Source organism: Sturnus vulgaris, chromosome 2, assembly GCF_052056855.1.
Source record: "Sturnus vulgaris isolate bStuVul1 chromosome 2, bStuVul1.hap1, whole genome shotgun sequence".
Classification (NCBI taxonomy): Eukaryota; Metazoa; Chordata; class Aves; order Passeriformes; family Sturnidae; genus Sturnus; species Sturnus vulgaris.
This window is the reverse complement of record NC_142244.1, coordinates 23256636-23284502: the sequence shown is the minus strand read 5'-3', so window position 1 is coordinate 23284502 and position 27867 is coordinate 23256636. Positions and strand designations below refer to the sequence as shown.

Genomic DNA, 27867 nt, shown 5'->3' with positions numbered 1-27867 from the left:
CAGACAGAGCCGCTATCACTGCCATTTTACATGCATCAAAGCCGCTTTAAGTGTTATGAGTAGTCAGGAAGGAGTGTTTGCAAAATGCAGAGTGATATGGTCACATAACTGAGAGCTCCACTTTCCAGGCCTCTCACAAATGGGGGGGGGTTTGGTTAAAAGTTTGCCTGTGCTCAGTACATTGGATGAAGTCTGCTCAGCAATGAATGCAAAAAATGCCACAGAACAATGACAGCTGCAGGTGCAAAGAAAGAAATGCTAGAGGCATGATAGTGCTTCAACATTTATTTTCCCCAAGACACATAAAAAGAATTAAAATCTAAAACCCACCAAGCTTTAGAACACTTCACAATACAGAACTGTTAACTGTGCTTCCTGCTTAGACTAACCAGCAGGGAGGTCTTTCATTTAGCCCTTTATATCAGTAGGTGCATAAAGCTGTTTCATTTATTTCAGGTACATAACAAGTGACAGCAGAAATGTATGGTAGAATCATTCCAGTTTGGTTCAAGCCCAGGAAATTCTCCTGAGAGGGATGTTGTGCTGTTGACTGGAAGCCACATTCAACAGGTATTGCTCACACCATGTACAGATGTCTGCAGTCAGCCAGTCTGCCATGGTCCTTGTGTAACAGCACAGAGGCTGTACTAGTCCACGGGGCTCCAGAACAACAGGTACACTGGAGGGGCAGAGAGAAAAACAAAAGCAGGAAAGCTGACCCAGGTTTCTGTTAGAGGGCACCCCTCTCCCAGGCTGCTAAGTGATTTAGCCAAATGCATAGGTTCAAAAGAGGCATCAGCACCACTTAGGAAGGCTAAAAAGCACCAGACTAGCTTTATTTACTGACACCTCTTATCTATTAGCCAAAGGGCTAATAGATATCTGTGTCTAGTCCAAGGTTATGACTGCATCCTCATGCAGTAGCTTTTTTTTTTTTTTTTGCCATCTTGCAGTATGACAGTAATGCAGTCTCTCAGGCCTCTTCTGCAGCACTTGCATTTCAACACAGACCAAACCACTGCCTGCCCCATGCACTTAACTTCAGTAATGAACACTACTCCTGCTTTTTGGCAACTGAAGTACCACCCTTAGAACTAGAAACTACTGTGTCTTTATTCTGGCTACATTAAAGAATGGTTTCACAGGAAGAAAAAGAAGCTACCAGTTTACCCAGTAGAAAATTTAACTGCTTTGGAAATAAGAGAACATAAGAAGAGATAATGTATGTTTTCAGTCCTGTATATTGCACTTACATGCACGTTGTCTGTCTTTTTCACTCAGAACTGTCAAAAGCTCTTTTTGGAATAATTCATTTTCAGGGATCAAAAAGGAAAGGATCTGTATATGCATGGAGGGACTGAGAAATCATTTGTGGCATCACTGTTCAGCTAGTTATACCTGAGCCACAATTAGGATATTTCATGTGTAAGTCGAAAGGGGCTACTCCAGGGTTGTAGTGACAGACCTCCAGCTGTGGGGGATAGAATATGATGGGGTCTGGAAATTCTCATACTGTGAAGCTATTACAAGGAACCGTCTATGTCTGGGCTAATATGGAAACTTCTAAATCCACAAATCACAAATCTGATAATTAAAATCGAAAATGCATTTCAGAGCACCTACACTTCCTCCCTTTGGGTCATCTAAAATCCACAATACTTCCAGAGAACTGTGGACTAGTTAGACCAGTAGCTAAAACCAGTCATTAAACAGAACATTCAGTGGACCAGCCCAATATTATATACTGCTATCTGCATATTTGTATCTTTGCATAAGTAACTGGTGACATCTTTCAAGGTGAAAAATAGAACAACCCTGCCTCAGCTTACCCAAAATACTGCTGGTGCTTTATTTCATGTAATAACTCAGAGCTCTTCTGCTCTTGAGTAGCTGGGTCCTCCTCTCTGGAGAGTCTCAAAAATTTTAAGAATTGAAGTGGGAGATGTACACATGTTCTGAAGGGCATGGACATCTAGAATCACAACACAAGTCACCTGAGTTCTCAGGGAAACACATCTCCTTAGCACGAGAGTTTGCATGCCATGCAATTGATTTATTGGTGCAATTAAAAGGTAGACATTAATGCAGTGAACTTCCTGACTCTTGTGTAGAAAGAGTCCAGTGTAATCCCAACACTTTACACAGGATGAAAGAAAGAAGAACCAGAGTTGCATTAGCTGACAAGAGATATCTGTGTCACCCTGGCCACTTTTACACCTCATACTATTCCCTCTTCTATTTTCTTAGAAACAAGCTAGAGAGTAGATTTGAGGTATCAATGGGATGAAGAAAAGCTTCTTACGACTAAGTGAGGAAGAGGGAAAGCAGAAAATGTAAAAATCCCATATGCTGTTTTAAAGACTAGACTTGCCTTAATGCAGCAGTCACGGCAGACAACCCTGAAAGAAAAAAAGTCTCCAGCATAATCACTTGAGTAAAGCTCAGCAGATACCAATGTTGCAGCTACAGGGGACATCCCCAAGTAAGTCTGAATTCATGATTGTGGCAGAATCATTTGATGGCAAAGTGAGCAAGCTGAGAACTCCACTGTTCAGTTTGCCAGCCTTCCTATTTCTGGTAGTTTAAGTCATCTGAAATGTGTCAACATCCATAGCTTCAAGCCTTTATCTGCAAATGTTCATTATGCTTCACCCAGCACTACCACCAGACAGTTGCTCAATTTCCAGTGGTTGTTTACTTGCTGCTTATAATCAATTCAGTGTTTCAAAACAGCTTCAAATAGATTTAAGTGAGCCTTAATGAGCCTGAAGTTCATCTCTCACTCTCCCATGAACAGAAGGCCCCTGACAAATAAGTGGATACAAGTAGGCTCAACTCCTTTCCCAGTCAAGAGGTCTGGAGTTCTCATTTTCAGTCCTCAACAAAAGATTCTGGTGTAGACCCTCTCCCAGAACCTGTTCAAGCCCTTAGCTGAAGTTAGAGCAAACCTTTAGAGCAAAACACAGAGGGTGATCTCAGAGAAACTAATTTAATACTGGCACAGGAAATTTGTCTATTGCTGACTTAATACTAAGATTTAAAATGGAGATACTATTTCAGAGACAAGATTTTCCACATCCTTCCCAGCTGTAGACACTTCAGCCTAGTTTGTGCAGTAAGGCAAAGCTGAAGGGCTCAGCAACCTGTTCCTATCCAGTAGTACAACTGATGAATACTGAGAATTCTCACCACTGTTCTTTCAATCTTTTCTCCCTCCTCATTCAGTCCTTTTGTACCAGCTCACCTGCTGCAGAGGTAACAGTTGTAAGGCCACTTAAGAAACATCTGCTTATGGCAGCTGAAACAGATCTGTGGAAAGGAAAGTTATCTGTGAATGCAAATGGGAAACATCTTTGTACCAACAGTATCCACTGCTTGCCAAAGAGCAAGAACGTAAACAAACCTTCTAAAGGCTTTAGTTTCATATACAATAACGGAGGTCCAATAAAGGATAGCAAAGACACAGGAATTAAAAGCTAAAAAGGCAAAAAAAATATTCTTACTTGTAGGCCAGTGTTTTTATAGTGCAGAGGTTTGGGGCAGCTGCCAGACAACAGGAGTTTAAAAAAAGGCTCTTGAGCAAACAATAGCTGTATTGTGCAAGAGTGTAACAGTAGCTAGTTAAGAGAGAGGGAAGAAGAGAGACATTCTTTGAGGTAGACTGTAGCAATCCCAAAGAGATTAAATCAGGGCAAATTTGAATTCAATCCTGAAGCAAAAAATGAGTCATAAGGAAGCTGATGAGTCACTTGAACTTTATAAAAAAGAGCACATTCATACACAGCTGGCAGTCAGAAGTGGTATTATCTTGAGAAATACAACTTGAGGAAAGCTAAAAAATAAGCAGTGGGTAAGAAAGTAATTTTAGAATAGTCATAGAGCAGGCAAGTTAAAGCAGGGTCAGAAGGTGAGAAGAAAACAAGGATTCAGTCTCAGGAGCATCAGATAGCTTGTGGAAGTAGCATGGCTCTGCTAGTAGAACCTTTGACTCTGTCCATACTGCTAAACAAATCAGTGCAGAAAAATGACCCAAAAGCCAAGAAACACAGACTTCATCACATCTGTGTTGCAAAGGGCCTGCACTTCAGACAGACGTCTGCTCTGGAGGGGTGGTTGCCACACCTCCTCTAGAGGAGATTCGGGAATAAGCCAGAAGTCGATAAACGTGAAACCAACAGCCCTGAGCTATACAGCTTCTTCCCTGTTCCTCTCATCTCCTGCACCTTCATGTCCACTTGGCAAGGTGGTTTGAGTCAGCACAACTCGTGTGGGAGCCTGAGTCAAGCGCCTGTTTCACTGTTTAACAGTACCAAATCCCAACTATTTACTTCGGGATTTCAGAGCTGACCAATGGTCAGCTGACAGCAGTCAGCTCTCCTTGCATGGAAATCAGACAAGAAGCAAGAAGCAAAGGCTGGGCTACTTTCTAGGCAATTTACACAGCTTAAACTAGATTAGAAGCCATCACTGCACAAATACTAAAAAATTTTTCCAGCCTAGGGCCAAACACAGATCAGCTGTTATGAACAGGATAATGTGAGGCAGAGGGTGCCTCTGCAGTTCAGCACTGAGGGCCATGAAACCAGCCAGCTTTTGAAAAGGCAAAGGCAGCAGAAAGAGAAGGAGAGACATACCTTTGCTCTTGGAAAGACACCATCACTACCTCCTTGGAAGAGGCCTTGCCCTTCCAGCACCATCATTGCATATCTGGTTCCAATCAGCTCAGCAATGGTTGGTGACAGCCACTTGGTAGGAAAGGGACAGTCCTATTGAAAGACAGAAGTTAAACATCAGATAAAGTTGAAGAAGGCAGCTCTTTGGGGAGGTCATCTCAAAACTGGGTCCCAAAGGATCAGGAACATTTTTCTCCAAAACCCTGTTTTGCTTTTGATGGGGAGTATCAGGTGACTGACTCTTTGACAATACTAGCAGAGAAACTACTACAGGCAGATGAGTGGTTGCTACAGTTTTCAAGCAGATTCCTTTGAGACATTTTACCCTTTGGAACGGGCCCCAGAACAGATACCACCTTGGCCTCTCCTGGATACAAATTCCTTTCCACAGCACAACACTCTTGCCCAAAACCTACTGGCCCCATACAAATGGAAGTTGTGGTCTCATGGTCAACCAGGAGAGATAACTGTGCTTTAGTCCCTAACACACCTGCATCCCCAACCACATTACTGAACAAAGAGGTATCAGAGAAGTCAGTTAGAAACTTGCCAAGGTGGGGCAAGGAGGGATGCAGAAGGAAAGAGACAAGGGCACAACAGGGTGAGGCCATAATTCAGAGGGTTGCATAGAAGCACACAGACCCCAGTTTATTCCCCAACCATCATTCAAAGCCTGATAACTTCAGTTCTACTTATATTATACATTTAAAAGTCACTGATGCTGTGCTGGCCACATTTTGTTAGCTACTTATTGCCCTTTACTGCAGCTTAAAAGATACTTGTGAGCACATCAGAATACAGAGAGAAGGAAGGGACATGAAGAAAGTGGGATAGTCTCACTCTCAATTACAGTCTGCTTGAGGAAGGGCTTGATGGACACTTTCAAGTAATGTTATGGTATTATTCTCTTCTTGTATGAGAAACAACCTAATTTCATATCATTCAAAGGGAGAAGCCACTGCAAGGATACTACAGCATCCAGTCTTCTCTTAAGCTGTCTCCAAGGAGAGAAGAACATACCAACTTCAGATGGGTATACCATATGTCCCAAGACAAAACCCATAGAGCTTTCATGAGGATCAAGGTGCGAGTCATTACCAGATGTATCAGACCAGGGCTGCTTGCTGGCATGTTGGACTTACAAGCTCCTTGCTTTGAAGGCCTCTCTCTAAAGATTTGGACCTTCCTCTGTAAGGAGGCAGCTGTTGTTGGCCAACGGTCAGGAAATGCTTAGGCTTAATGTCTCCTGGTGTGGGTGCACTCATGGGAAGAGATGTGCAATTTGCAGTGAGATCTGGATAAGAAGAGAGTTTTAGGGTGCAGAAAACCCACTGTCAGTTTCTAAGTATTCACCCTGAAAGCTGAACATTCAAGAGCACTACGCTGCCTTCTGAAGATAGCAAGACTTACACCTCTCCCCCTCCAACCCATCTGCTAAGATCACAAAAAAAGCAGAAGTTACAGTAATTATGCCTGTCAGTAGGTACTGATGAGGCTTCATTAGCACCATTTAGTCTAATAAAATGAAGTGCTGCACTTTCTACTTGAATATTCAAACCACTCATTTAGCTTTTACTGCAAATTCCAGTAAGGCCTTTGGGAACATGCAATCATTGTTTTGAAGCTGCAGGAGCTATGTAGGCCTCAGTCAACTGCAGAGAAACGATTTTCTAAGGGCACCTCCCCAGATTCTTTATTTAGTATTGGAACTTCTCCTGCAAAGTATCTTCAGGTGATTAAAGAAGTGTACATTGAGCCCAGCCAAAAGGTTTGGGAGCCCATCAGGCCACTCTGTCACCTGGTTTAGATGTCCAGCCAGAAGTGCACTGACCTGTGCTGATGCAGGATACTCCTGATGGCCTGGTGGAGGGAAGGAAGGTGCTGGCAGGCAGCTTGGGAATGGTTTCCTGTGGACCAGAGAACAGGATGTTCATAGTCTCCATGGAAGAGACACCAAGGCCACTTCATCAGAAGTACTGCTGCTTAACAAAACCCAGGATGCCCACGAGTGATCAGAAATGTTCAAGGCTCAGCCAAAAATGGAACAGAGAGAAAAATCAATGGAGTACATTGAGAAATTTTTTATTTATTCTTGGAATATAAAGTTAATTACCCCTGTACTTCACAGCTAAGAAATTCCAGCCAAGCTATTGAGATTTCCAATTCACCTGTTCTCTCTCTTGCCCAAGTCCAATAATGGATAATAGTACTAAAGTTTCATCTGTTCAGGGACCAGCTTTGCAAAATCCTCCCCACACAACCCATGGAATGTATCGGAACCATATTCTTGGCTCCAGCTCACATGTAGCAACACTGGAGAACAGTTCAAGAGACTAGCCCAACAGTTCAACAACTAACCCAACTCATTAACTCAAACCCAATGCTTTATCTCAACAGCATAGTTTCTACCTTGCCTAGAAAAGCAGAAAACAAACTTGATTATATTAGTGTCCATATGAAAGTCTTTCTAGTTAGCAGTAATACATCAACCACTGTGTTCTCAAATGCTGAACATTCCTACAAGTAGCTCAGACTGGGGCAAATATAGCAAAGATTTTCTGCTTTTATAATTAATATCTGTTTTCCTCAGCTAGGCAACTGCATTTCACACAGAACTATTTACAGAAAACAGATTCCTGTTTGTATGGCAGAGAATCTATGCTAGACATGATGTGTTAGGGCCTAAGTTCTGTTCCACAGAATTTTGGAATATGCTCAGACTGAATCCCAGAATCAAGCAGTCAAGCTTTTCATGACAGAGCCAGGAGTTAAAGAACCCAAAGACTGTGTATTGTGTTTTACTGAAGAACAGTGCTCTCAAAATAACTCCACAGACAGACAAGTGGGAATTCACCCATCAAGTTCCTTCCTCAAAATACATCATTAAATTTTTTCTGTGAGCTCACATACCACATGAAATCAAAATATGTCAATATACCTAGCATCAAATGCCTGTGAGGTAAGAGTGGGACTATTCTGGTCCATATTGGCCAGACTCCCATGCTATTTTAACTTCTGCAGGATCTAGTTTTAAGAGACCAGAGCAGACTTCCGTTCTGTAGAATCATAGAATATCCTGAGTTGGGACCCAGAAGGATCATCAAAGTTCAACACTTGCCCTTGCACAGGACCACCCCAAGACTCACACCATGTGCTTGAGAGCATTGTCCAAATGCCTCTTGAGTTCTGTCGGGCTTGGTGCTGTGACAACAATTTCAGTGCCCAACCACCCTGCAGGTAAAAAACCTTTTCCTAATCACTAACTTAAACCTCCCCTGACTCATCTTCAGGCCATTCCCTTGGATGCTGTCACTGGTCAGAGAGATCCTTACCTATAGGCTGCAGTCATGCCACAAACAGAAGTGTTGAAGATGAAATGAGCTTCTGTGGGGGAAAGGACTTCAGCGAACCCAGTAGTACCACATTCACTTTTGAGACAAGATTTCCTACATTAGGATTTGTTCCTGCCCTTCCAGGCTGTGTATATGCTTGCAGCTCTAACTTCTGAAGTATGCATGCCTCTCCGTAGTCCTTTCACCTAAAGCCTTACCTGAGCTCCTGCTCCCAGATGCTGTGTTCTAGCACTGGCAACTTGAAACTCAGTACTGGCATCTTGGAGATGTAAGAAATTGTCGCTTGGAGAATTCAAGGCAGTATTTGATTCCACAAGCATTTCTGCAGGGGAGAGGGAGAACAAAAGGTCCATACTCACAGACTAAATGAGATACAGCTGGGACAAGAAAACGACAAATTTGATACCCACACATTGGAATTTGAGATTTAGCCAGGCTTTGTCCTGGTAGTTACATAATCTTTTATTCTTAGGTGATGGTCAAAATCCTGTAATCTCACTTAGTAGGCAGATACATTTGAACATCCATAAAATGTAGGGCAAGTTAAAACATGTTTTGAGTCTTAATAAGCCACAAACAGATTTTTTAGAAATAGCTATTCTTATGCCATACCACCTCTATCACACAAAATTTGTATTCCTCCCTGCCCCTTACATTACAAATGTTATTGAAAAGATAAGTGGGCTTTAATTTCCAAGGCCATCTATTATTTTTAGCCAATGCTGACTTCACTTGCTTGCTTGCTAGGTCGCTCTATAGCAGGTACCTTTGGGCCTGCTCCTCTTTTCCTGTGCTGCTGCCCAAAGCTTCTGTGGCTGTTTTACTTCTGCCATGAGCTGTTCATGCCACCTAGGCTCCTGTGGCACACTCTGTTTCAGCTTCACCTTCAACATCTGCAGGCAAAGCATAGCACCACAAAGAGCCATTGGAGAGAACAAGGAGACTGGTGGTGACAGAACAACTGCATCAGCAATGGCACTATTTTATACGTGCTTGTCACCCAAGAGGGCACTGGGCCCTGCACACGAGACAGCCTTCAGCACTATGCACCATAGAATACTTTAGTCTCAAATTTGAAATTAAGAACTCCAGGAGCTCTTTCAAGACCACAAAATGTTGCAAATCAAAGAAGCAGTAGAAGAAATAGGAAGATCATCTTTCTTCTTCAAAGATGTCAACTCCCATTTTTCCAGTACCATGTTTGGCAGGAAAGTCTATTCAAAAGTTAAGTATGGTTAATATAACCTCCTACCAAACACAAACCAGTAGCTAAGGTATTAGCTTTATACTCCTTCAAAATGTCCTGTTACCTTGTTTTGCCATCATCAGATGCATCACCAGGTCACCTACCGGCTTTAGATGAGGCTTGAGAGCAGCTACATCAACTTTGAGGGCCCTGTGCTTTTGCTTGATAGTCATCTGAAAGAGAAGAAGTGATGCTTAAGAAATCAAGAAATTTCTCTGTTCCTTGTACGTTCTGCCCTTCAGTGGCACAGAGAATGATACAACTCAGAATTTGGGAACAGGGGAGGTGGAGGAGGCATTAAAAAACAAAACAAAAGTCCAAAACAAACAAAAACCTCCCCACTTAAAAAAACAAACAAACAAACAAAAAACACAACATAACAAAAACCAACTCCCCAAACAAACATAACCCTCCTCACGAAACAAACAACCCTACCCAAAACAAAACAAGGAGCTGGGAAGTGTAGAATGATGACATTTCCTTATGTGGGGTTTTGGTAGGGAAACATTTGCCTGTGGCAAAGCAGAGGCAGTCAGAACTGCACAGCCCTTAGAGGCTTGCACAAGGACCACAAAGCCTTCTAGTCCGAACAGCTCATTAACTGCTCTGAGAAGCAGCTAGAAAACACTGTACTCAGATATTAATGTCAGGAGTGCAACATGGTCATATCATATTCATCAGTAAAAGCTTGGCTCCAGGAAAGAGAGCAACTGAATGGGTTAACAGGACTGTAACAAGAACTGTAGCAGCAGGCAGCTGTATTCATTAGTAAGAGTCCTAGAGACTGGCTTACAGCCTAACAAACTAGGAACAGTAACAAGATAGAATTGCAGGGCAGATATTCATGTGAAGCATAAAGCCCTGCACTTGCTGCACAAGGGAGAACTGACAAAAAAGTCAATTGCACATTAATGTCTTTAGCTGCCTTATTCACTCATTGGATTTTGAGGCTATGCCATTTACTTTCACTTGTGTGTACAACTTCAGAACACATGGAAGTGCAGGTAGAACATCACTACAGCTCCCCACACTAGCTGTGCTTTCATTCATTTGCAAATTAGACCACTGTTTGCTAGAGAAGCTTTAAAATAGCTTTGCAGATGGAGAAATCCTTGTTTAAGAGCCTTCACAAAGACCTGAGCAGTAGCACTCTGCTTTCTTTCAGCATTTCTGACTACTACTTTTCAAACATGCTTGTGCTTCTTGTGGACCAAAGAAAAAGCTACCAAAAAGAAAAAACAGAAATTAAAAAAAATCAAGACCTAGATCATCCTGCCACCTTGAGTTACAGTTCTGTACTGCACAGTGCATTGATACACAGTACATTTCAAGGAATACAAGTTAGCTATGATGCACTATCTCCTTACCAATACTATTAATTTACATATCCCTCAAGATACTTCCAAACACATGACATAGCATTACCTTGAGGCTGGAGCCACAGTCAAACTAAGCAAGAGCTGCAATTTTATGGAGGAGCATGGTTTAGCTGAAGCTTTTAAACCTTCTATACTCTAGCAATGCCAACAAAGAGGAAAAGCAGCTGATGTCTAGTGCAGTATACAAAGTTTTCACTTTTTGTAATACCACTCTTTATTACAAAAAGAATTGTGTCTCATCTTCTGCCAAGACGTCTGTTTGCAAAGCATGCCAATGCCACAAGGCCTTGTGCCAATGTTTTAGATCTGCTCATCATTCCCAGCTCAAGCTGCAGCAAGCAAAGAGCATCACAAGCCTTTAGAGACACCCCAGACATTTTTGTATCTGGTCATCTTCACCAAACAAGTGGTGAAGGTGGAAGTCTCTGCCCCTCCCTGTGAGGGGCTCAACATTTTTTACCTGACTAAATTCCTGCAACAGCTGAGTGCACTGCCAAAAGGCCTCTGCCTGAGGCTGAGCAGAGAACTGTATCAAAAGTGCTTTTGCACTTGCATACACACCACAGCATCATGGAAGGCACAGCAACAAGTAAAAGATTCCAGGCACAGCTCAACTCAAGGAGCCTGGAAGGACACAAGTGTCCAAGATGGAAAGCACAAGGAAGCAAAAGTATGTTCCATGAAACTGTTGTGCACAGGGCAGCATGACTGCTGCAGGGAAGCGAGTGGTTGATCCTGGAGGGAGAAGAGCTTTACTATAGCAGTTCATGAAATTGTGGCTACTCTGACTTAAAAAGTTACTGGAAATTAAGTACTTGGGTGGACTAACAGGGTGATCTAATGTTGAGCTGCAGCTGAGAGGAAACCCCAGACACTTCTGGACATCAATGTACCTTTGAAAAAGATATGCCTTTGGAGACAAGGTCTCAACACATACTGCTCAGAAACAAAGTAGAGCAGATGTTTCCAAAGTTGCCTGTTGACTCGAGTCACTCACCTTCCGCAGGGTGTACCTCTTGTGCTGAATGTCATCCAAAAGTAGCTCATAGGGAGAGCGAACACGTTCTTTTGGAGACACAGAATGCCACTGTCGCTCAGCGGCCTTGCGCAGCCTCACACCACTCTGCAGCTCACAGATGACACTGGGCCATGGGGATGCCTTGGAGAAACCAGCAAGGTTCAAGTCAGTAGCTGGCTAGCACTCCCAGAGCAGCATCCCTTCCCTCCATGTAACAGGGCACACTTAGCAGCTGAAGTCATTCAGAAACACAAAATTGTGTCCTTAATGTGCCTTTCTACTCACTTCCAGATCAGGGTGCAGCACCACAGCAGAAAATTGCTTTTCTTTGCAGAAGTTAATTTACAACAAGGAAACTTGTAGTTGGCTTACCAGGCTCATTCCCAAAATTTGTCATTAACTTTATGGATGTACTTCAGCAAAATACAGCTTTTGCTGCCAGGTAAATAAAGACCTATTTTCTTTCTGCAAGTGCTCCAGGTGCCAGAGTGTTTTTATATTACTGGATCCTAGAAAACACTGGGAATGAAATCCCAAATCTTACCATTAAAATCCTCAACATTTTCAGAAAACCAAGGGTTGAAGTGTCCAGAGACAAAAGAGGAAGACAAGTAGACAAAGGATCTCATACTTTGCAGCAGCATAGGTTAGCAGTCTCAGCCTAGAGACACAAGCTAAAAACCCTGACATCTGCTCATCCTGTTTCTATACTAGTATTTAAAGATGTTCAGGCATGCATTATAACCTAACAAAAGTTAAAGACAGGAAAAAAAAGTAATCAACTCGATAGCATGTTTAGACAACATTGTGATGGAAGTGCTAAATCAACATCTTATCTAGATCCCAGTGGCAAATTGAGTAAGAACAAGTCATTGTATTATAAACAGTGAAGGAGAAGCAAAACATTTTAGAAAACTGTCTCAGAACAAAGTATCTGACTTAGGCTTCTCTCTCTTTTCTACTTATAGCATGAAGCATCTTCTCTCTACTTATCCCTTCAGAAGATAAATTTTTGTTGGATTGTTTTAGCCTAGATTTGGTAGTCATACCTCAACTCCAGAAAACTAGAACTCTCAAAGAATGACCAAACATTTGCCATATCTCCTACGCTACATTTAATACTGTGTGGGAGAATACACAAAGGTCCCTGGATAAACTCATCAGTACTAAAGACTTTTGAATTAGCTTATCCCAAGACATTTGCACTTTATAGAGTTGCATTTCACATGGTGACTGAACTTGACTGAGAGACATGACCTGAAGAGAGACTTCTGTACTGTAATATTGCCACATTAGTTCGGGGTTAAGAGTTGCCTTCAGCTGGCCATTTCAGAGCAACTTACACACCCAAAACATTTTTCAGATGTTGGTGACATCAGTATCACTCATGCTTTTATTTCCCTACCGACTGGATCACTGCAATTATTCTATTTTTGCCATCTCATGTATTGTCAAAAGTCACCTAAACTTTCCACAGCCTATGCAGCACAACACAAAATGCTACAACACTCTAAACCCATAACCTTGAGTTCAACAGGTGAGTGCCAAAACAGCCGTGTTTCTAACAGGTCTCACTGTTTAGATTTCAAAGTGAACATCAACTTGGGGAATGTACAGATAAGCTCTGCTGAAACTGTACAACACTGCATGCTGTCAGGTTGTGGTCTGCAATTCAGAAGATCTGTCTTGTATCAGTTGACATGAAAAAGTGTGGTTCTTTTGTGGTTCATAGGGCACATTACCTGCTTAGCACCACTCAAGACATCAGCTCTAACCTTTGAGTCCCAGAGAACCTGGCATCCTGGTTATTTTAAACTCAAAAAATTGTCAGAGCAATGCAATCAATTCGTGCTTAAGGACTTGGAAACTAGAGGCAGAGGATTCACAACAGACATCCAGATTTTGGAATTCATGCCTCCTGAAGGCGCAGAGGCCAGATACACTGGCCTTCAGGCCACACGGCCAAGCCCATCTATTTATTCATGTATTCCCTGCAGAAAAGAGCTACAGCAGTTGATGAGTTTGTGGTTTGAGATAGCTTGCCAGTTTATTTTAATAGATCACAAAATTGAGAATATGCCCAAACACACATTTCACAAACATTTTCATACTAATAGTTTGAGTATGCTTCAAAGCAAGTGCTATTTAGACAAAGGGAGCGAGTCCACAAGTCTCTCGGGGCTTGCTGTTTGTCTCCACAGACTCCAGACTACAGAGCATTTGTTTATGCTGGGCAGAGCTCCAGCCTGAAGTGCTGTTTGTTTCTGATTAAGCCCTAACTGTGCAGGGCCTTGAAAAAAGCACAGCAAGTTGCTTTCCCTGCCCCAAACACACAGTCCAACATTTATGGAAGCACAGAAATCAAAGACAAGAAAGGCAGTGCACAGAAGTTAGGAGTGACATCTCCTCCTCCTTCATTCTTTTGAGTTGCTGGAGCTGCACAATCACAAAGATGGACAGTGCTACTGGCCTTCAGGTCCTGACCAACAGAGATCTCACATAATAAGAGTGTACTAGTCCACCCCAGGACTACCAACAACAGAATAAATTTCTGGGAGTTTTCAGTCCCGCTATGAGGAAGGAACAGATTGCTTTTGGCAGGTGTCAGTTCCTGCCAAGAGCTGGAATTTGGGGCTCATTTGTGGGAAGAAACAGCCTGCACAACTATTTGTGCACATTTACTCCTAAGATTGCCTCCAACTTCATTTTTAGAAGTGGTTTAAGTTGGACCACAAAGACAATCTTTGGGTAGAATAGAAGTCCATGTGAGGTTGACATATGAAATAGTTTAACTTCAAGTTCACTCCCCAGCTTGTTTTTCAAACAAGTCTTTAACTACTCAGGCTCCTGAACAATCTAAGCAGTTTAATTTGTGTTTAAGCTCTATTTTTCATAGAAGAATCAATGGAAAGCTTTAGAGAGCCAATGCCAACCCAGTCCCCCATAATGAAGAAAATAAATCTCTTACATCACAGGTTTTCTTCTTTTGAATGGGATTTTCCACCCCATCTTCCACATCCATTTTTCTCAGCCTCTGGGAAAAGCAAGCACATGAGGTCACCACTTTACACTCTTCAGTGATTTCCTATCTATCCAGCATAAATTACTAATGTTTATCTGAAAAACCTAGAAGCTCCAAACACCTAAAAACTTTCAAATACTACAATAAAAAAAATGGTCCAGAGACAACAGCTATTCACATTGTAAAAACAGAACTTCATCCAGGTGCTCCATTTCTAGTGCAATAAGAAGATTACTTTAGAACATGGTGAGTGTGGGAAGGTAGAGGGAATAGCAGCTAATGGGTAATCCTAAACATACCTCTTTGGAGGTCTGGATTATGGTCACAAGCTTCTGAAGTTCCATATATTCAGTAAACAGACTCCTACAGGTCATTTCGTAATGGCTGGTAGCCTCAGAAGGCCTGGACAAGTGCTCCTCACAGGCCTGAAAGACGTGCAGCTATTTAAAAAAGATCTTGAAATTTAAAAAAATAAAACATGGTAGGATGGAATAAAGCAAGATTCTGTTTCTTCAATCCATGGTTAAAAATCATCTTCTCTGCTCCTTTATATTTTTTTTCTATTGCAGATACAGAAGAACAAAGAAGGAAGATGTTCAATCTTTTATCTACAGTAATGGAAGTAGCTGTGTAATTTATATATCTTGTTTTCCATAAGGTGTGCTTTGAAACAAGCACCTGAAAGGGGAAGCCTCCAGTTCAAAGAAAAACAACCCACAGCAGGTGGAGTCACTTGCCCTGTTCTCTTTCTCTGCCCTAATCAGACAGAGGGATGGGAAGTTTCTCATACCTTTAAATTATGGCTGAGAGAAAAATATTTGAGTTAAGACATTCAAATCCCAGCCTTTACAGAAACCAAATACTACGGAAAGCGAGTTCTTTCAATAGCCATAGTGTTCTAGGTATTGAATTTGGAGACTGTGTACAGAAGGACTTTATAGAGACAGCTGTGGGAGAGCATGCTCAGTCTTCCTTCTTAATTCTTTTCCAAAAGAATTAAGATGTTCAAAACGTCTTAATGGTTTTGCCTGTGATGGGAAAGCCAGTGTTCCCTCTCTGCCCTCCAACAGCCCACACAGCTTTTTTTTCCCCCCCAGAAATGGTCTTGTCTCTTGGTCAACAGCATTGTTCCATCAACTCCTCTAAAGCTCCTGTATTTACTGGGGGGAAGAAGGAAACCTTGATAACATCCTGCAGGGTGACTGGTGGTTTTGTCGCCTCATCATCTAGTTTCAACATGAGGCACAGCAATTTCTCCAAAGGATCACTCAGTTCTCGCTCCATTTGGCTGTTGATTCCCCAGTCCAGGGCTTCATAGATCACCACTCCCAAGTACTCCAACAGCTGCAGACAGAGACCAAGGAAGCAATGCACCTCAAAGCATTGTGGAGAACATTACAGCTCTTACTTTCCAGCCACGTGTGCACCCTCTTCTGTTCCTGAGGACTGAGCACATCTCTCAGGATAAGAAATACCCCCCATTTAAGCTGGTTTAAAGTTTTTAAATGGCCTTAACTGGCACCCCTAAGATATCTGTTATTAGGACAAGACCGTGCCCCATGTCACAGTAGACAGCATCTGTGCATATTGTTTCCCAGTTCCATTGTCTTATTTGAGTTCAGTCCAAGCATTTTGTTTCCTTTTCCAGGTTGCAGGGTAGTCACTCCCACAGGACACAGTAAATTCAAGCACCTTGATAGTTTCCCAAGACATCTGCATCTCCCGAGCAGGCCTTCTATTACAACAGGATTGTATCTACACACATAATGAAGTTAAAGACACAGGCTTACCTTGTCCTCTGACTGCTGAATGCTGCCAACATCTGAAAGGGAAAAACGAGGGTCAGGGGAGAAAAACAGCTGTACAGGCATTGATAAACAGCTTTTAGAATCCTTCTCAAGAGAGTGGAACAGGAAGAATTGTTTCTAATAAAGTAACTTAAGTCCTCTGACTAACGACAGTCCTACCAGGGGAAAGTAGGCCTGTATCTGGGCAGTCCTGGAAAACAACATAGGAGACTCATGTTATTGTGAGCATCAGCTCAAAGTAACAGCTGCTGCATTTTGTTGTTTGTTAATTGATATCCAACCTCCAGGAGAGGCACAGGATCTTTGTCTTTACTCTTTACTATTCACTCTAATCTCTGAAGAATTAGCCTAGCACTGACCTCTGCTGCAGCCCAACCCAGCCCTACATACCAGAGTTTTATCACTTGCTGGCTACACTTCGTGACCAAAAAATGGAAGGTATCAATCATAAATCTGCTGTGAGAGTTATCATAACAAAGGAACCATACACTGGAAGATGAACAGAGCAGTACATATAATAAAGCCTCAGACTATTTATTTCAAATAATTTAAGTGGTGGAAAGCGTTAATCATAGCTATTCCCTAAAACCAAATGACTCAATAGACCACTACTAGAGAAGTTAGTAGGTCAAACATCTGTATTATCACTCATCTACAGTCCTCTGAAATGAAGTATAGGCAGGAAAATAGCTTCACGACAGCATACACAGAAAAGAGAAGGGAAAAGAAAAACAAAAAAAGCAGGGGAAAAGAAATTTCCCCTACTTTGTCCTCATATTCCAGCCTGTTATGGGAACAACCTTTAGCATCTGCAGGTACCTATGCTCTTACCAGACTTGTGGTAGACCTTGAAGGAAGCAGTACCATCAGCATGGATAAAGATACTTCCAGAACCTTTTATGAACACAGAACGGAGGGATGGGGACAGCTCCTGGCTCAACTGCTCTATTTTTCTGCAACACTGAAAGCAGATAGCCCAGGCTTGCTCCTCACTTATAGGATGTTCAAAACACCTCAGAAGCTCAGCTAGAGAGACCTTTGCAGTCGTCTGCTCACACCCTAGAGGCTCCATTTTTCCTTTCACTTCTAACCTCCACTCTTAGCCCAGGGAGCTTAAAACTCCCTTTTCCAAGCCGGGCAAGTGCTCACAGCAGCTTTTTATGAGTTCTACCCCTTGGTTTACTCTTATCTCTCTTCCCTACAGGTGCAACCATTAATGCCAATTTTTGCTCTGTCTTTTTAAAGGGACATGACTTCATCTGTATTTTTACCAGATTTCCTGAAAGAATAGAGCAAGTGTACAGCAAAATGGAATCAAGAGAAAGTAAGTGTACAAAAATTGTCCTCAGTTTAACTCCCTTGTTTCTAACAAATATATTAACTGCAACAATGTTTGCAAGTAGGAAAAGAGTACATTCAACTTCAGGCAGGGAGGTAAAGAGGCAGGAAATATCTTGTACTTGAGGGAGGAGAACTCAGAACACCACAAAAAATAATTTTAATTTTTGGAAACCATTCCAACAACACTAATAAATTACACCAATCAACTCCATGCGGCACCTGCAACGGTCTCCTGCCATGGCAAATTCCAGCAGCAGAGGCCGTGAGCATGGAGCGATCGGGATGGCCAGGCGGGTACCTGGGGCGTGGGCAAGAGGGCCCTTCCTTGCTCAGAACGCCGATATCCCAGAATCACGGGATCAGTTGGGTGGGAAAAGCCCTCTGAGATCATTGAGTCCAATCTGTGACCGAACACCAGCGTCAGCTACACCCTGGCACTGAGTGCCACGTCCGCTCTTTCCTTAAACACCCCCAAGGACGGTGACTCCATCACTGGGCAGTCCATTCCAATGTCTGACCACTCTTTCTACGAAGAAATTCTTCGTAATGTCCAACCTGAACCTTCCCTGGTGCATCTTAAGACTGTATCCTCTGGTTCGGATGTGAATTGCTCCTGGTATGAAGCCGATCACGCAGATTTTTCCGCACTTCGCGGGTTGTGTGTGACACGAGGGCACAGCTGCAGCGTTGGGGACAAGGGTCACCCCCACAACACCCCCGCACTGCCTCACGGAGCAGCCCAGCCGCTGCTGTGCTGGCTCCCAACGGCCACAGCTCCCGAGGCACACAGTGGAGAATTGCGAGGTTTACAAAGTGTGAATAACACTCATAATTTATAGTTATTTGCCTTCTCGCTTATGGTATTTGGGAACGCAGTGCATCAGAGCCAGGCTCCGGGCCATGGCGCACCCCCGCAGGGTGACTTGGTCCAGCCCGCAACTCTCCCCGCCGGCCTGCCCGGATGGTGCCGCCCGTGCTGGGACTCGCCGTGCGCAGCGGGAAGATGGCGGCGCCCAGGCCGGCGTGGGATGGGCAGGGCATGCCCTGGAACCGACTGGACGTGCCCTGGCCCGCGAACAGCACCACGGTGCCGCTGGCGGCCCGGCACCCCGCAGGTCCCGGCGCGGTGCCGAGGGGGTGGGGGGTGTATGAAGCCGCTCCCGTGGGTTGCGGTGGGTGGTCGGTCGGTGGGAGCTGGAGGAGCGGCCGGAGCGGCGGCGGGCGCTGAGGCGGTGCCCGGCGCTGGTGCCCGGCGCTGAGGCGGTGCCCGGGTCTCGCCCGCAGTGAGGTTGCTGTCGGTGCTGCGGCGGCGGTGCGACATTGCCGGGAAGCGGCTGTCGGGGCCGGGTCTGGCCGCCGAGGGACGCGTCCTGCGCGCCGTGCTCTACGTGTACCACAGCAAGCTGCTCCGGCACCGGCCCTACCTGGCCCTGCAGCAGGTGAGCACCAACCCCGCCTGAGTGCCAGAGACCCAGCAGCTGGGTACTCCCGACCCCCAGTCACCACTCCCCGAAAAGTCTTTGGAGTAGCGCTTGGCACCCAGAGCATCGTGCAAAAAAAGTTTGGGAGCATGTACATTTTTGTTCTCTCATGGTCGAGCCCTGTGGGTTTCTTGGCCCTGTGCAGCAAGTGCAATTTCCATTTTCCAGCCCTGGTCTCCAATACTCATGCTGAAACCTGAAGTAGGTACAATTCCATACCTTTGAATACCTGAATAATACAGGGACATCATTCTCAACTAATTGTAATAATGGGAGAGAGGAATAATAATCCTGTCCTGCTTATTAGATACTTTCTGTTTTAAGATGAAAAGTGAACACCTTGCCAGTTTTCCAAGAAATGGGTTGTCAGCATCTTCAAATAACTGTTTTGAAGTGGAGTAGGAATGGTGTTTACCTTCTTGCTTTGTTTTCCTTCTTGACATCCAGTAGTAAAGGCCCTTGTATACAGCAGGGAAATCACGCAGCACCAGTTAAACATGGGCTACTCCAGTCCTTCAGTGAATTCTATATTTACTGTAGAGTGATGAAGGGATGTTTTCCATCATAGTGCAGATATAGAAATGTCCCAGAACATCCCATCACACAAACCTGCAGTGTGGGCTGTTAAACTGATAAGGAGGTGTCATTTAACATAGTGACAGTTCTTAGACCAGGGCACTCAGTCTCTCAAAATACCAGTCAAAGGAGTTTTCTTTTCTCCTAGGTAGAGCAATGTTTGAAGCGCCTATGGAAAATGAATCTGGTGGGCTGCCTGGAAACTCTGGTGGAACTGATTCCCAAGTAAGTGTCATGATCCCATATCTTGTACTATCCATTAACTCAGTCTGCAGATCTAAAGGAAGAGGCTGCTAGATCATAACCAACTCTTCATCCCTGTATCAACACAGGAAAACTGCATCCAAAGCCCACGCAGAGTGCTTGGTTCCCAGCCAGCCTATTCTGGAAACAGTGGCTTTGAAGGTATTGGGAGCCTGCAAGCTCATACTACGTCTACTGGATTGTTGCTGTAAAGCTTTTCTGTATCCTTTTTTCACCACAAAAACATTCTTAGAGTTCACCAGTAGCACCTCATGAGATCTCATGAGGCCCTGTATTGCTGATGGACTCAACTGTGCAATTCATATGTGCAACTTGAAGTTTCTTTGATAGCGAAACACCTTATTTTCAAGTTACTGTGTAGGAACCTCAGGTTTTTTGGCTGGCAGCTGTTCTGGCCTTGAGCAATCCAAAGTTTGGATACTCATCTTCCAGATTATTCCAGGATATCGCCTTGTGAATTGCCTCTAGTTGGTGTGTTCAGCAAGTCTCATTACATGCTGTTTATTTTTTTAACCTTAACTGCTGTAATCTTCAGCTTGTCCGTTAAACACCTCTGCTCCAAGGAATTCATACTCCTGAACACTGTGGCTTCAGGGCTCCTGAGCCGGCTCTGGTTTGTGTGTTCAAAAGTCTGTCTTGTTTGTGTCTGTCTGTTTGATGTGCCTGTCAGGGAGAAGAGCTTGTAATTAGGCCTCGCTGCTAAGGGAAATTTATTCAATTGGGAGGGAGGGTCCCTCCATGCCTTTGGACTTGATTCTAGCACCTGCAGAGTTGTACAAGTGGAGAGAGACTTCTTACACGCTCTTATAGAAGGCTTTGTTTTTGACTCTTAGCAAACTCTATGTAGCTGTAATGAAATCACAGTGTTAGTGTCAGCCTGCCACAAACACCTGGTAATCTGTGCAGCAAGGAGTAAGTCCTGCCTCGTGGCAGTCTGGGATAAGCATGTTCTATTATACTGCTGAGTTTTCCAGGAAAATTTGTATTCCAGTCTTTCTCATTCTGGGAGAATAACTGCTGTCTGTAATTGAAGGCGTAACAACATTGTTAGAACAACTTTCTTTGGCACAAGAAATCTTGTAACTCCAGGAAACATACTGCAGGCAATTTTACAGCATCAGGCCTGAGTTGGTGGAGGGTGCTTTTGTGGGAAGACCTCATGGCACCTTGGATGTCACCCAAGAACCTGATGGGTCCAAAGTGTGGCACTCAGCAAAACTACAGAAGCAGAGGAGCTCCTGATCAGAATTTGCTAGTTAAGTCACTACTGCATTCTGATCTGGAACAGTTCATTAAAGCTCACGCTTAAGGAAAGCAGGGTAATGGAGCGTAAAAAAGTAAATTTGTACTGAGGGGAAACAGGGAAAGAGCAGCTGAGCGGAGGGTAGTTGTTCAGTGAGCATCATGTTTTGCTCGAGAAGACTCCATTCCTTTTTCTCCTCTGTCCTCAGGATTCAGTACAGGTGTGTATTGGAGACCCTCACGTCCTTGTACAGTGCCTTGTCAACAATGCTTCATCTGGTATCTGAGACCCAACAGACCCCTTATATCAAGGGGTTTACCTTCCCTTCTGATATTGGTGATTTCCTTGGAGCTAACATATCTTCTGAGGCAAAGAAACAAAAGGCTAAAATGCTTACAACAAAAAAATCTGCCAGCTGGATGAAGAAGCTCTTCCCAGCAATGCCAGAGGCAGTATCAAAGGTTGAGAAAAAGAGGAAATCTGAGACCTGTACAAGTGCTGTTAAAAACCACAGCATCCCGTGCGCCGTGGACATTGGGGAGACAGTTGTGGTGCCCACAGCCAGGAGAGGTAAAGCCTTGTGCCAATGTAATGGCTTTTGACATCTCACAGACTGACTGCAACTTCTGTCCAACAGGGCCAAGCACTTCTACTACCCCCAGTGTGGTTCTAGTACAAGCTCCCTGTCTTTGAAAGAAGAGAGTGCTGCATGTGCCCTTGCCTTTATAAAGCTGTGGATAATATCAGTTTCATGATTTTTGGGGGGGGTTCTTTTAAACAGGATACAGCCTGGAGAGAAGCAGGTAATGAATGCAAGTATACAGGTCCTGAAAATACTTATTTGTACTTCCCTGCTTTTGCATAGCTAAGAAGCTATGGGAACTATGTGCAGTCCGTACAAGAGTAGGTAAGGCTGTAGGTACAGAGTGCACAGGGAGTATCCTGTGCTTGCTGGTTCTGAAATGTGCCCAAATCTTCCTCTGCAAGTCAGGACTATGGCCAGTGACTGCAGCTGTCCACGTGTTTGTTTGAAAGCTTTTACCCATTAAATTCTCCTTTGCAGCAATCTGTAAACCTCTGCATGCTCTTCATTCCTTGCCAGTTGCAATGCACGACAAGTGCAGTCCCCTTGAGTTTGCCTGGAAATGTTGAGTATAGGTGTGAGCCTGCTGAGAGCTCTGTGGCATCTCTGTGCAAAGAAATAAAACTATCTCAGTGTTGTAATGGGAACTTTCCTCTTTCTCTGTAGGGAAGTACCCAGAGTTTGATGTGAAGAGCTTGCTTAGGCCAGCCAGACATCCAACACAAGAGGTTTGTATGGTATTGTTTTACATGTTAGGTTGGTGGTTCGGGGTTTTTTTTATATTTTAAAGACTCTTTTAACACTTCAAACATGATATCCCTGATTGAAAATGTCGTCTTTTCTTGCCTTATTTTTGCTTGTCTAACAACTCAGGCTAGTGTGGAAGCTTTGCACAGAAAGTCAACCACTACTTATCTGCTTAGGAATTTGGACATTTGTTGGTTTGTCAAGTCAAATGATCAGAGAGCAAGTCAGTAGCAGACAGAAATACAAATTCTAACTATCTGCCTCTTTTTGTATTCCACAAAACAAGACTGCTCTTTGTTTTTCCCCTTAGAAAATAAGGAATGTTTTCAAAATCTCCTGTGTTCTGCTCCCTTCCAGCAGAAAGGATCATAACATCATCCTTTTAAAACACTATTTCTGTTACTTTGTTTCAGGGTCTAAGCATTGCATCAACACCTTTTAAAGCAAAGTCATCACCACTTTTGTCTCGAATAGCAAAATCACAGCACATTGGATCTCTTGTGCAGATGGTCCAAACAGCTGCATCATTTGGAGAGCTGTCAGAGGCACTCAGAAAATCTATTCTGTGGTGCAAAAACTACAAATTCAAATCAGAAGCTTATTTTCTGCGCAACAAGTTGTTGAAAAGCAACCGGCTGCACCATGTGGAGGCTCAAGGATACAGGTAGTTTTGCATGGGTGTGGGATTTCTGAGTCTAACACGTTACATTTTAACTATGTATTTTGCTATAGTATAGTGAAATACAGTGGTCGAAGCCATTCTTTTAAAACACAGGATCACTAATTCAGGTTAATGGGTGCTGAGCATGGGCATTCTGTTTAGCTTCAGTCACTTGTGATTTAAAAATTATTTAAAAGGCTAACAAATGTACAATACTTAGGAGAGAGACTGAAAATGAAACTTAAATCATTTGCGTGTTTTATGGTAACAATCATATGAGGCAAAGGTTGTCTTTATTCAGAGTGCCTTGGCTACTATTGTACAAGGTGCTGTTCTGTTTCCTTGGTATGATAAGGAAAATTATAGAGACAAATAACGAAATCTCTCCAAACTCCAAATGAAGTATCACTTCAGTAGCTGATAAAGTTCTGTTTTGTGCACTTTTCTCCTCTTAAGCTTGAAGAAAAAGCTGCACTGTGTCAAAGCATCTGTCTGTAAATACCTCCTGTACGGGTCACAACACACGTGCTGGCCAAGGCAGCAACTCAGGGCACGGTTCTGCCAAAGGAGGATCAGATCATCTGAACTCTTGAAGACAGCTCTAAAGACTAGTGGGCAAAAGCCTCCTGAGCCTTTTGGGGTCTGTGAGAACGGTGCATTACTCATCCTCCCAGCTTACCAGGATGGGTCTCCAAGTCAGAAAGAACATTCCAGCACTGATGCAGGACATGTCAGACGAAGCACAACAGGCACCCCTAAGCAGCTGCTGCTGGAAGGAAGCCCTGGCTCAGTGTGGAAAGAAGCTGCAGAGAACACAGATATTGATTCTATTTTTGCAGCAATAGATGTCTGACCCTGAACTTGTAGAAGGAAAGGGGTCAGTCAATCTAGTTTCTTGTTTTGTTTCTTTCAAGTAAACCCCTCTGAACCCTAATGGTGTCACAGTAACTCACATCCTGAATTCTGTTAAGAAAGTAACAACTATTTTATTATGTTTTTATAAAACAGCTTTTTTTTAATGACTGATTTTTATATTTTTAAGGGTGTTCCAAATAACTGAGTAATCGCCATCCTTTTATGTACCCTTGTCCAGGAACAGTGATTGTTACCTTTAATCAGTGTCCCCTGTCTATTGCCCAACCACATGTTAAATGCTGCTGTCAAATCCACAGTGCAAATAGTTCCCATTCACGGCAGAAAGGCTGCAGCTGATCACTCACTCTGCTTTGGACAAAAGACTTGCCAACACCTTTCCAAGCCTTACACCCTTCCTTCTGTGCTGCTTGTAGAGGGGACAGCCTTGATGTGCAGTATTAGTGCTGTTTAAGCAGTTGTTGAGTGTTCTGAAATAAGGAGTTAACCTACCTCCCCTGAGCTGTTACAGAAGTAGGGAAAAGCACAGCTGTGGCCTGCAACAGTAATCCTGTATTGCCCACTTTGCATGAACTGATCAATGTATATTTAGTTATGAAACGTGAGCACAAACTTAAGTTTTATTCAAAAAGCATATACAGAGCAAAGAGCACAACTTTGATACCTGTTTGAGCTTAAGGTTTTTATACAGATAACGAGGATCCATTTTCTGGGTTTCCTGTCACAGGAATAACCAGTGACAAATGAAACAATTTTAGAGCATCATGAATCATCAGCTCTCGAGCCATCTGATTCAACACAGGCCTACTTCAAACAGACTCCTACCATTGCAGGAATTTTTAGAGCTCTTTTTTTCATTTCATCAAATGGTATGAAAATACCTAAGTATACCACATACAATTAGGTAACATTTCAGCTGCTTGACTATTTCTCAGAAAAGACTGGGAGTGAGAGCAGACATCCCAGCAGTGACCTCCATCCTGAAAAAACCTTGCAAACACACACGATTTTCCTTCTTACTGTGGAGCAGGTGCCCAAATAATGCCCCAGTGCAGCTTGTGTGCAGAATCAAGACCCATAGTTTGCTTCATCAAAAGCCTTTCTTGCTCGTTTCAGTTCTTCATTCATAGTTAGGAGGTCTTTAACTCTGGCAAACTTCCGGGGATCCTTGCGTATTAGAAAGACAATGTCCTCAACCTGTACACGACCCTGCCGCCCAATGGACATGGCCTTGTGTGTCTGTTAGAGGGGAAAAAAAGTCAGCAGCGTTCCCTTTGCCACGGTGTTTTTTAAGCTCTCAATTCCACTTTATTCCCCGTCATTTTATAATAAAAAAGTAAGCAATTGCAGGTTCTGGGCACCATCATCCTAGTCATTAGAGAACTTCCTAGTAAACATGGATGTACACTGCTGTCCCCAGCTACTTACACCCCGAGCATAACCACTATATATATACATCACATAATGGTATCAAAACTAAGGCCAGATTACACATAGGACATCCAGCCTGCAGAAGGACTGAAAATTAGGCACAACTTGAAAGCAATGTGAGGTACCCATATCAGAGGACAGTGTAAGGCATTTTGATAAGGATAAGAAAGACCAACATTTCAAAAGAAAGGGCAATGTTTGGGTAATTTGAAACAGTATCCAGGTCTGAGAGAGAAATGGCCTCAGGCCCAAGAATACATTTCTTTTGTAGAACAGAGCTAAGTTTCCATCCATGTACAGATACTGGGCAAACACAAAAAGTTGACAGACTTTCAAATCTGAGCCTTCTGTCAGCTGCACATTCAGAGATGCTGCAGCAAACCCCAAAGTTGGTGGGTATTTCTCCTATAATACTAATCTAGGTGCTGCTTAAAGACTTCAGTGTTCTAAATCCACATGGAACAAGATGCATAAATTTTGTTTTAATCTTGGAAAAAAAAAAATCCAAGTTTATGTTTCTCCTACTAATGCCAGAAGTTTGGGGCCTGGGATAATGCAGTATTTGAATCAGAGGTATTAACCTTCAGAAAGTTAAAGTTCTGGTAAGGGTGTTTTGACCATGCCATCTAGAGCTGACTTACCATTTCAGTGATAAACTCTATTACCAGGTCCTCAAGAATGTCCACTGATTCTGTGTAAGGGTTCTGGTCGTCCCCGAATCCATACATCATGCACCTTACTGTGCAAAGAAACACTCAGCGTGAGGCTTCTTTCATCCATTCAGTGCTGCACACATCTAGTTAGAGCTCACCAGCCTGCACATGCCGGCATCAGGATGGCACTCTGGTCTGTCAGGCAGGACAATTCTTGAGGAAACACAGGAAATAAACAGAAGCCAACAAAAGCCCTGTAGGGACAGGAGCTGTATATACAGAAAAGCATGTCTGAGGACAGGCTCTTTTAAATATTAATTTAGGCTGCAAAACAGTGACAGTGCAGCTGACTTTGGGCACAGCTAGGTTCAGAGGATGCCCTAGCAGTATTTTGGAGGGGAGTCTACGTGGCAGATTTATGCAATTGCAGCCAAGGTACATTATGAAAGCCGCTGTTTTGCTAAGGAGAAGTGAATTCTAGGACCCTACAGCTGTCAGCTCGGGGTTTCAGCTGAGTGACCCGGCCGCGCTGGGCAGGGCTCTGTGGCCCCGCCAGACTTACGCTCTTTGGAGAACAGCCTCTTCCTCCTGCCCTGCCCGCCGTCCAGGCTCCCGCCGGCGTCCTCCGCGTCCTCTTCGAACTACACGGGCACAGCGGAGGGGAGGCCGCGGTCAGCCCACGTCTGGCCCCGGCCCCTTTCCGTCGGCTCCCCGCCCACGGCTGGGCTGTGGATCCCCGGGAAGGGCAGCCCCTCCGCCACTCACCGGCGCATCCTCCTCCTCATCCGCCATGGCTGCCCGGCGGCCCGGAACAGCTTGGGCGGCCCGGCCCCGCCCCGCGGCTCCGCCGAGCTGCGCCGGGCGGGACGGCCGGGCTGGGCGGCGCCGCTGTGCCTGCTCGTGTGGAGGCCGTCCTCGTGTGGCTGTGGCGTAGCTCGGGTGATCTTCCGCAAACCTGGATATGATACTCATTGTAGGCCTGCCGGATCGGGATAGCGTGGTTTGAAAGTGAGCTCGGGAGGTGGCTGTTGACCCCTGTGCTCGAAAGAGGGTCAGCCACGAGGTCAGAAAGGGTCTCTTCACCGTCGGTTTGTTCGGTTGGCAGGGGCTTTTCCTTCCCTTCAGTAAGAAACACGCCCACGTTCACAGAACCAAAGAATGTAAAGGAGCTGGAATTATGGCCCTTAAAGATCATCTAATCCCAACCTCCCCTGCCATGGACACGGACACCTCCCACTAGACCAGGTTGCCCAAATTAAGTCCCCTCTTTCACATTGTACCCATTCCCCAATGTCCTATCACTACAGCTCCTAATGAGGCCATCTCTGGCTTCTCTTTAAGCCCCTTTCACATATTGGAAGGTTGCTATAAGGTTTCCACCTTCTGGACAGCCCCAGTTCTCTCAGCTTGTCTTTGCAAGGGCGGTGCTCCAGTCCAGTTGTATTTGATATAGTTGCTGTTATCCCTTTTCCTCCAGCCCTGCCCTTGAGCATGTCCACTGTTCCACCTAGGCAC

The 27867-nt window shown here is 44.0% G+C and overlaps 3 protein-coding genes across 4 annotated transcripts; 1 reads left to right on the top strand and 2 right to left on the bottom strand.

Moving 5' to 3' along the window:
* Positions 1-270: 270 nt before the first annotated feature.
* LOC106854601 (protein spire homolog 1-like) lies at positions 271-18223 on the bottom strand. Of its 2 annotated transcripts, none has more exons than XM_088158904.1 (16): positions 18139-18223; positions 16482-16513; positions 15871-16035; positions 14991-15116; positions 14638-14703; positions 11649-11810; positions 9377-9445; positions 8793-8919; positions 8224-8348; positions 6505-6580; positions 5816-5967; positions 4635-4766; positions 3245-3309; positions 2372-2399; positions 1830-1972; positions 271-679 (listed from the first exon to the last, which is right to left on the bottom strand). In XM_088158904.1, exons 3-16 carry the CDS (start codon positions 15973-15975, stop codon positions 508-510), a joined length of 1548 nt encoding a protein of 515 aa, XP_088015030.1. In that variant the 5' UTR covers positions 15976-16035; positions 16482-16513; positions 18139-18223; the 3' UTR covers positions 271-507. The 2 variants fall into 2 exon arrangements, with proteins under 2 accessions (XP_088015030.1, XP_088015032.1); XM_088158906.1 differs by lacking the exon at positions 18139-18223 and adding an exon at positions 17331-17720 and having other exon boundaries at positions 278-679; positions 15853-16035.
* Positions 18224-18786: 563 nt separating this feature from the next.
* RMP64 (ribonuclease MRP subunit p64) lies at positions 18787-24414 on the top strand. The gene is made up of 9 exons (XM_088158903.1): positions 18787-18955; positions 19125-19279; positions 20046-20122; positions 20230-20361; positions 20697-20774; positions 21613-21974; positions 22654-22715; positions 23148-23398; positions 23852-24414. Exons 1-9 carry the CDS (start codon positions 18802-18804, stop codon positions 24246-24248), a joined length of 1668 nt encoding a protein of 555 aa, XP_088015029.1. The 5' UTR covers positions 18787-18801; the 3' UTR covers positions 24249-24414.
* Positions 24415-24855: 441 nt separating this feature from the next.
* Positions 24856-27220, bottom strand: TAF13 (TATA-box binding protein associated factor 13). The gene is made up of 4 exons (XM_088158908.1): positions 27118-27220; positions 26915-26993; positions 26341-26438; positions 24856-25507 (listed from the first exon to the last, which is right to left on the bottom strand). Exons 1-4 carry the CDS (start codon positions 27142-27144, stop codon positions 25337-25339), a joined length of 375 nt encoding a protein of 124 aa, XP_088015034.1. The 5' UTR covers positions 27145-27220; the 3' UTR covers positions 24856-25336.
* Positions 27221-27867: the final 647 nt, after the last annotated feature.

Excerpts from the sequence above, each read along its gene's own strand:
- TAF13 (XM_088158908.1), bottom strand. The coding sequence starts at position 27,144 with ATGGCGGATGAGGAGGAGGATGCGCCG. Across the intron at positions 26,439-26,914 it reads GAGGCTGTTCTCCAAAGAGC|TAAGGTGCATGATGTATGGA; the intron begins GTAAGTCTGGCG and ends TTCTTTGCACAG. Across the intron at positions 25,508-26,340 it reads TAGAGTTTATCACTGAAATG|ACACACAAGGCCATGTCCAT; the intron begins GTAAGTCAGCTC and ends CCCCTCTAACAG.
- RMP64 (XM_088158903.1), top strand. The coding sequence starts at position 18,802 with ATGGTGCCGCCCGTGCTGGGACTCGCCGTGCGCAGCGGGAAGATGGCG. Across the intron at positions 18,956-19,124 it reads GGCGGCCCGGCACCCCGCAG|TGAGGTTGCTGTCGGTGCTG; the intron begins GTCCCGGCGCGG and ends TCTCGCCCGCAG. Across the intron at positions 20,123-20,229 it reads CTGGTGGAACTGATTCCCAA|GAAAACTGCATCCAAAGCCC; the intron begins GTAAGTGTCATG and ends GTATCAACACAG.
- LOC106854601 (XM_088158906.1), bottom strand. The coding sequence starts at position 17,571 with ATGGAGCCTCTAGGGTGTGAGCAGACGACTGCAAAGGTCTCTCTAGCT. Across the intron at positions 8,349-8,792 it reads AAAGAGGAGCAGGCCCAAAG|AAATGCTTGTGGAATCAAAT; the intron begins GTACCTGCTATA and ends TCTCCCCTGCAG. Across the intron at positions 6,581-8,223 it reads ATCTGGGAGCAGGAGCTCAG|GAAACCATTCCCAAGCTGCC; the intron begins GTAAGGCTTTAG and ends TCTGGTCCACAG.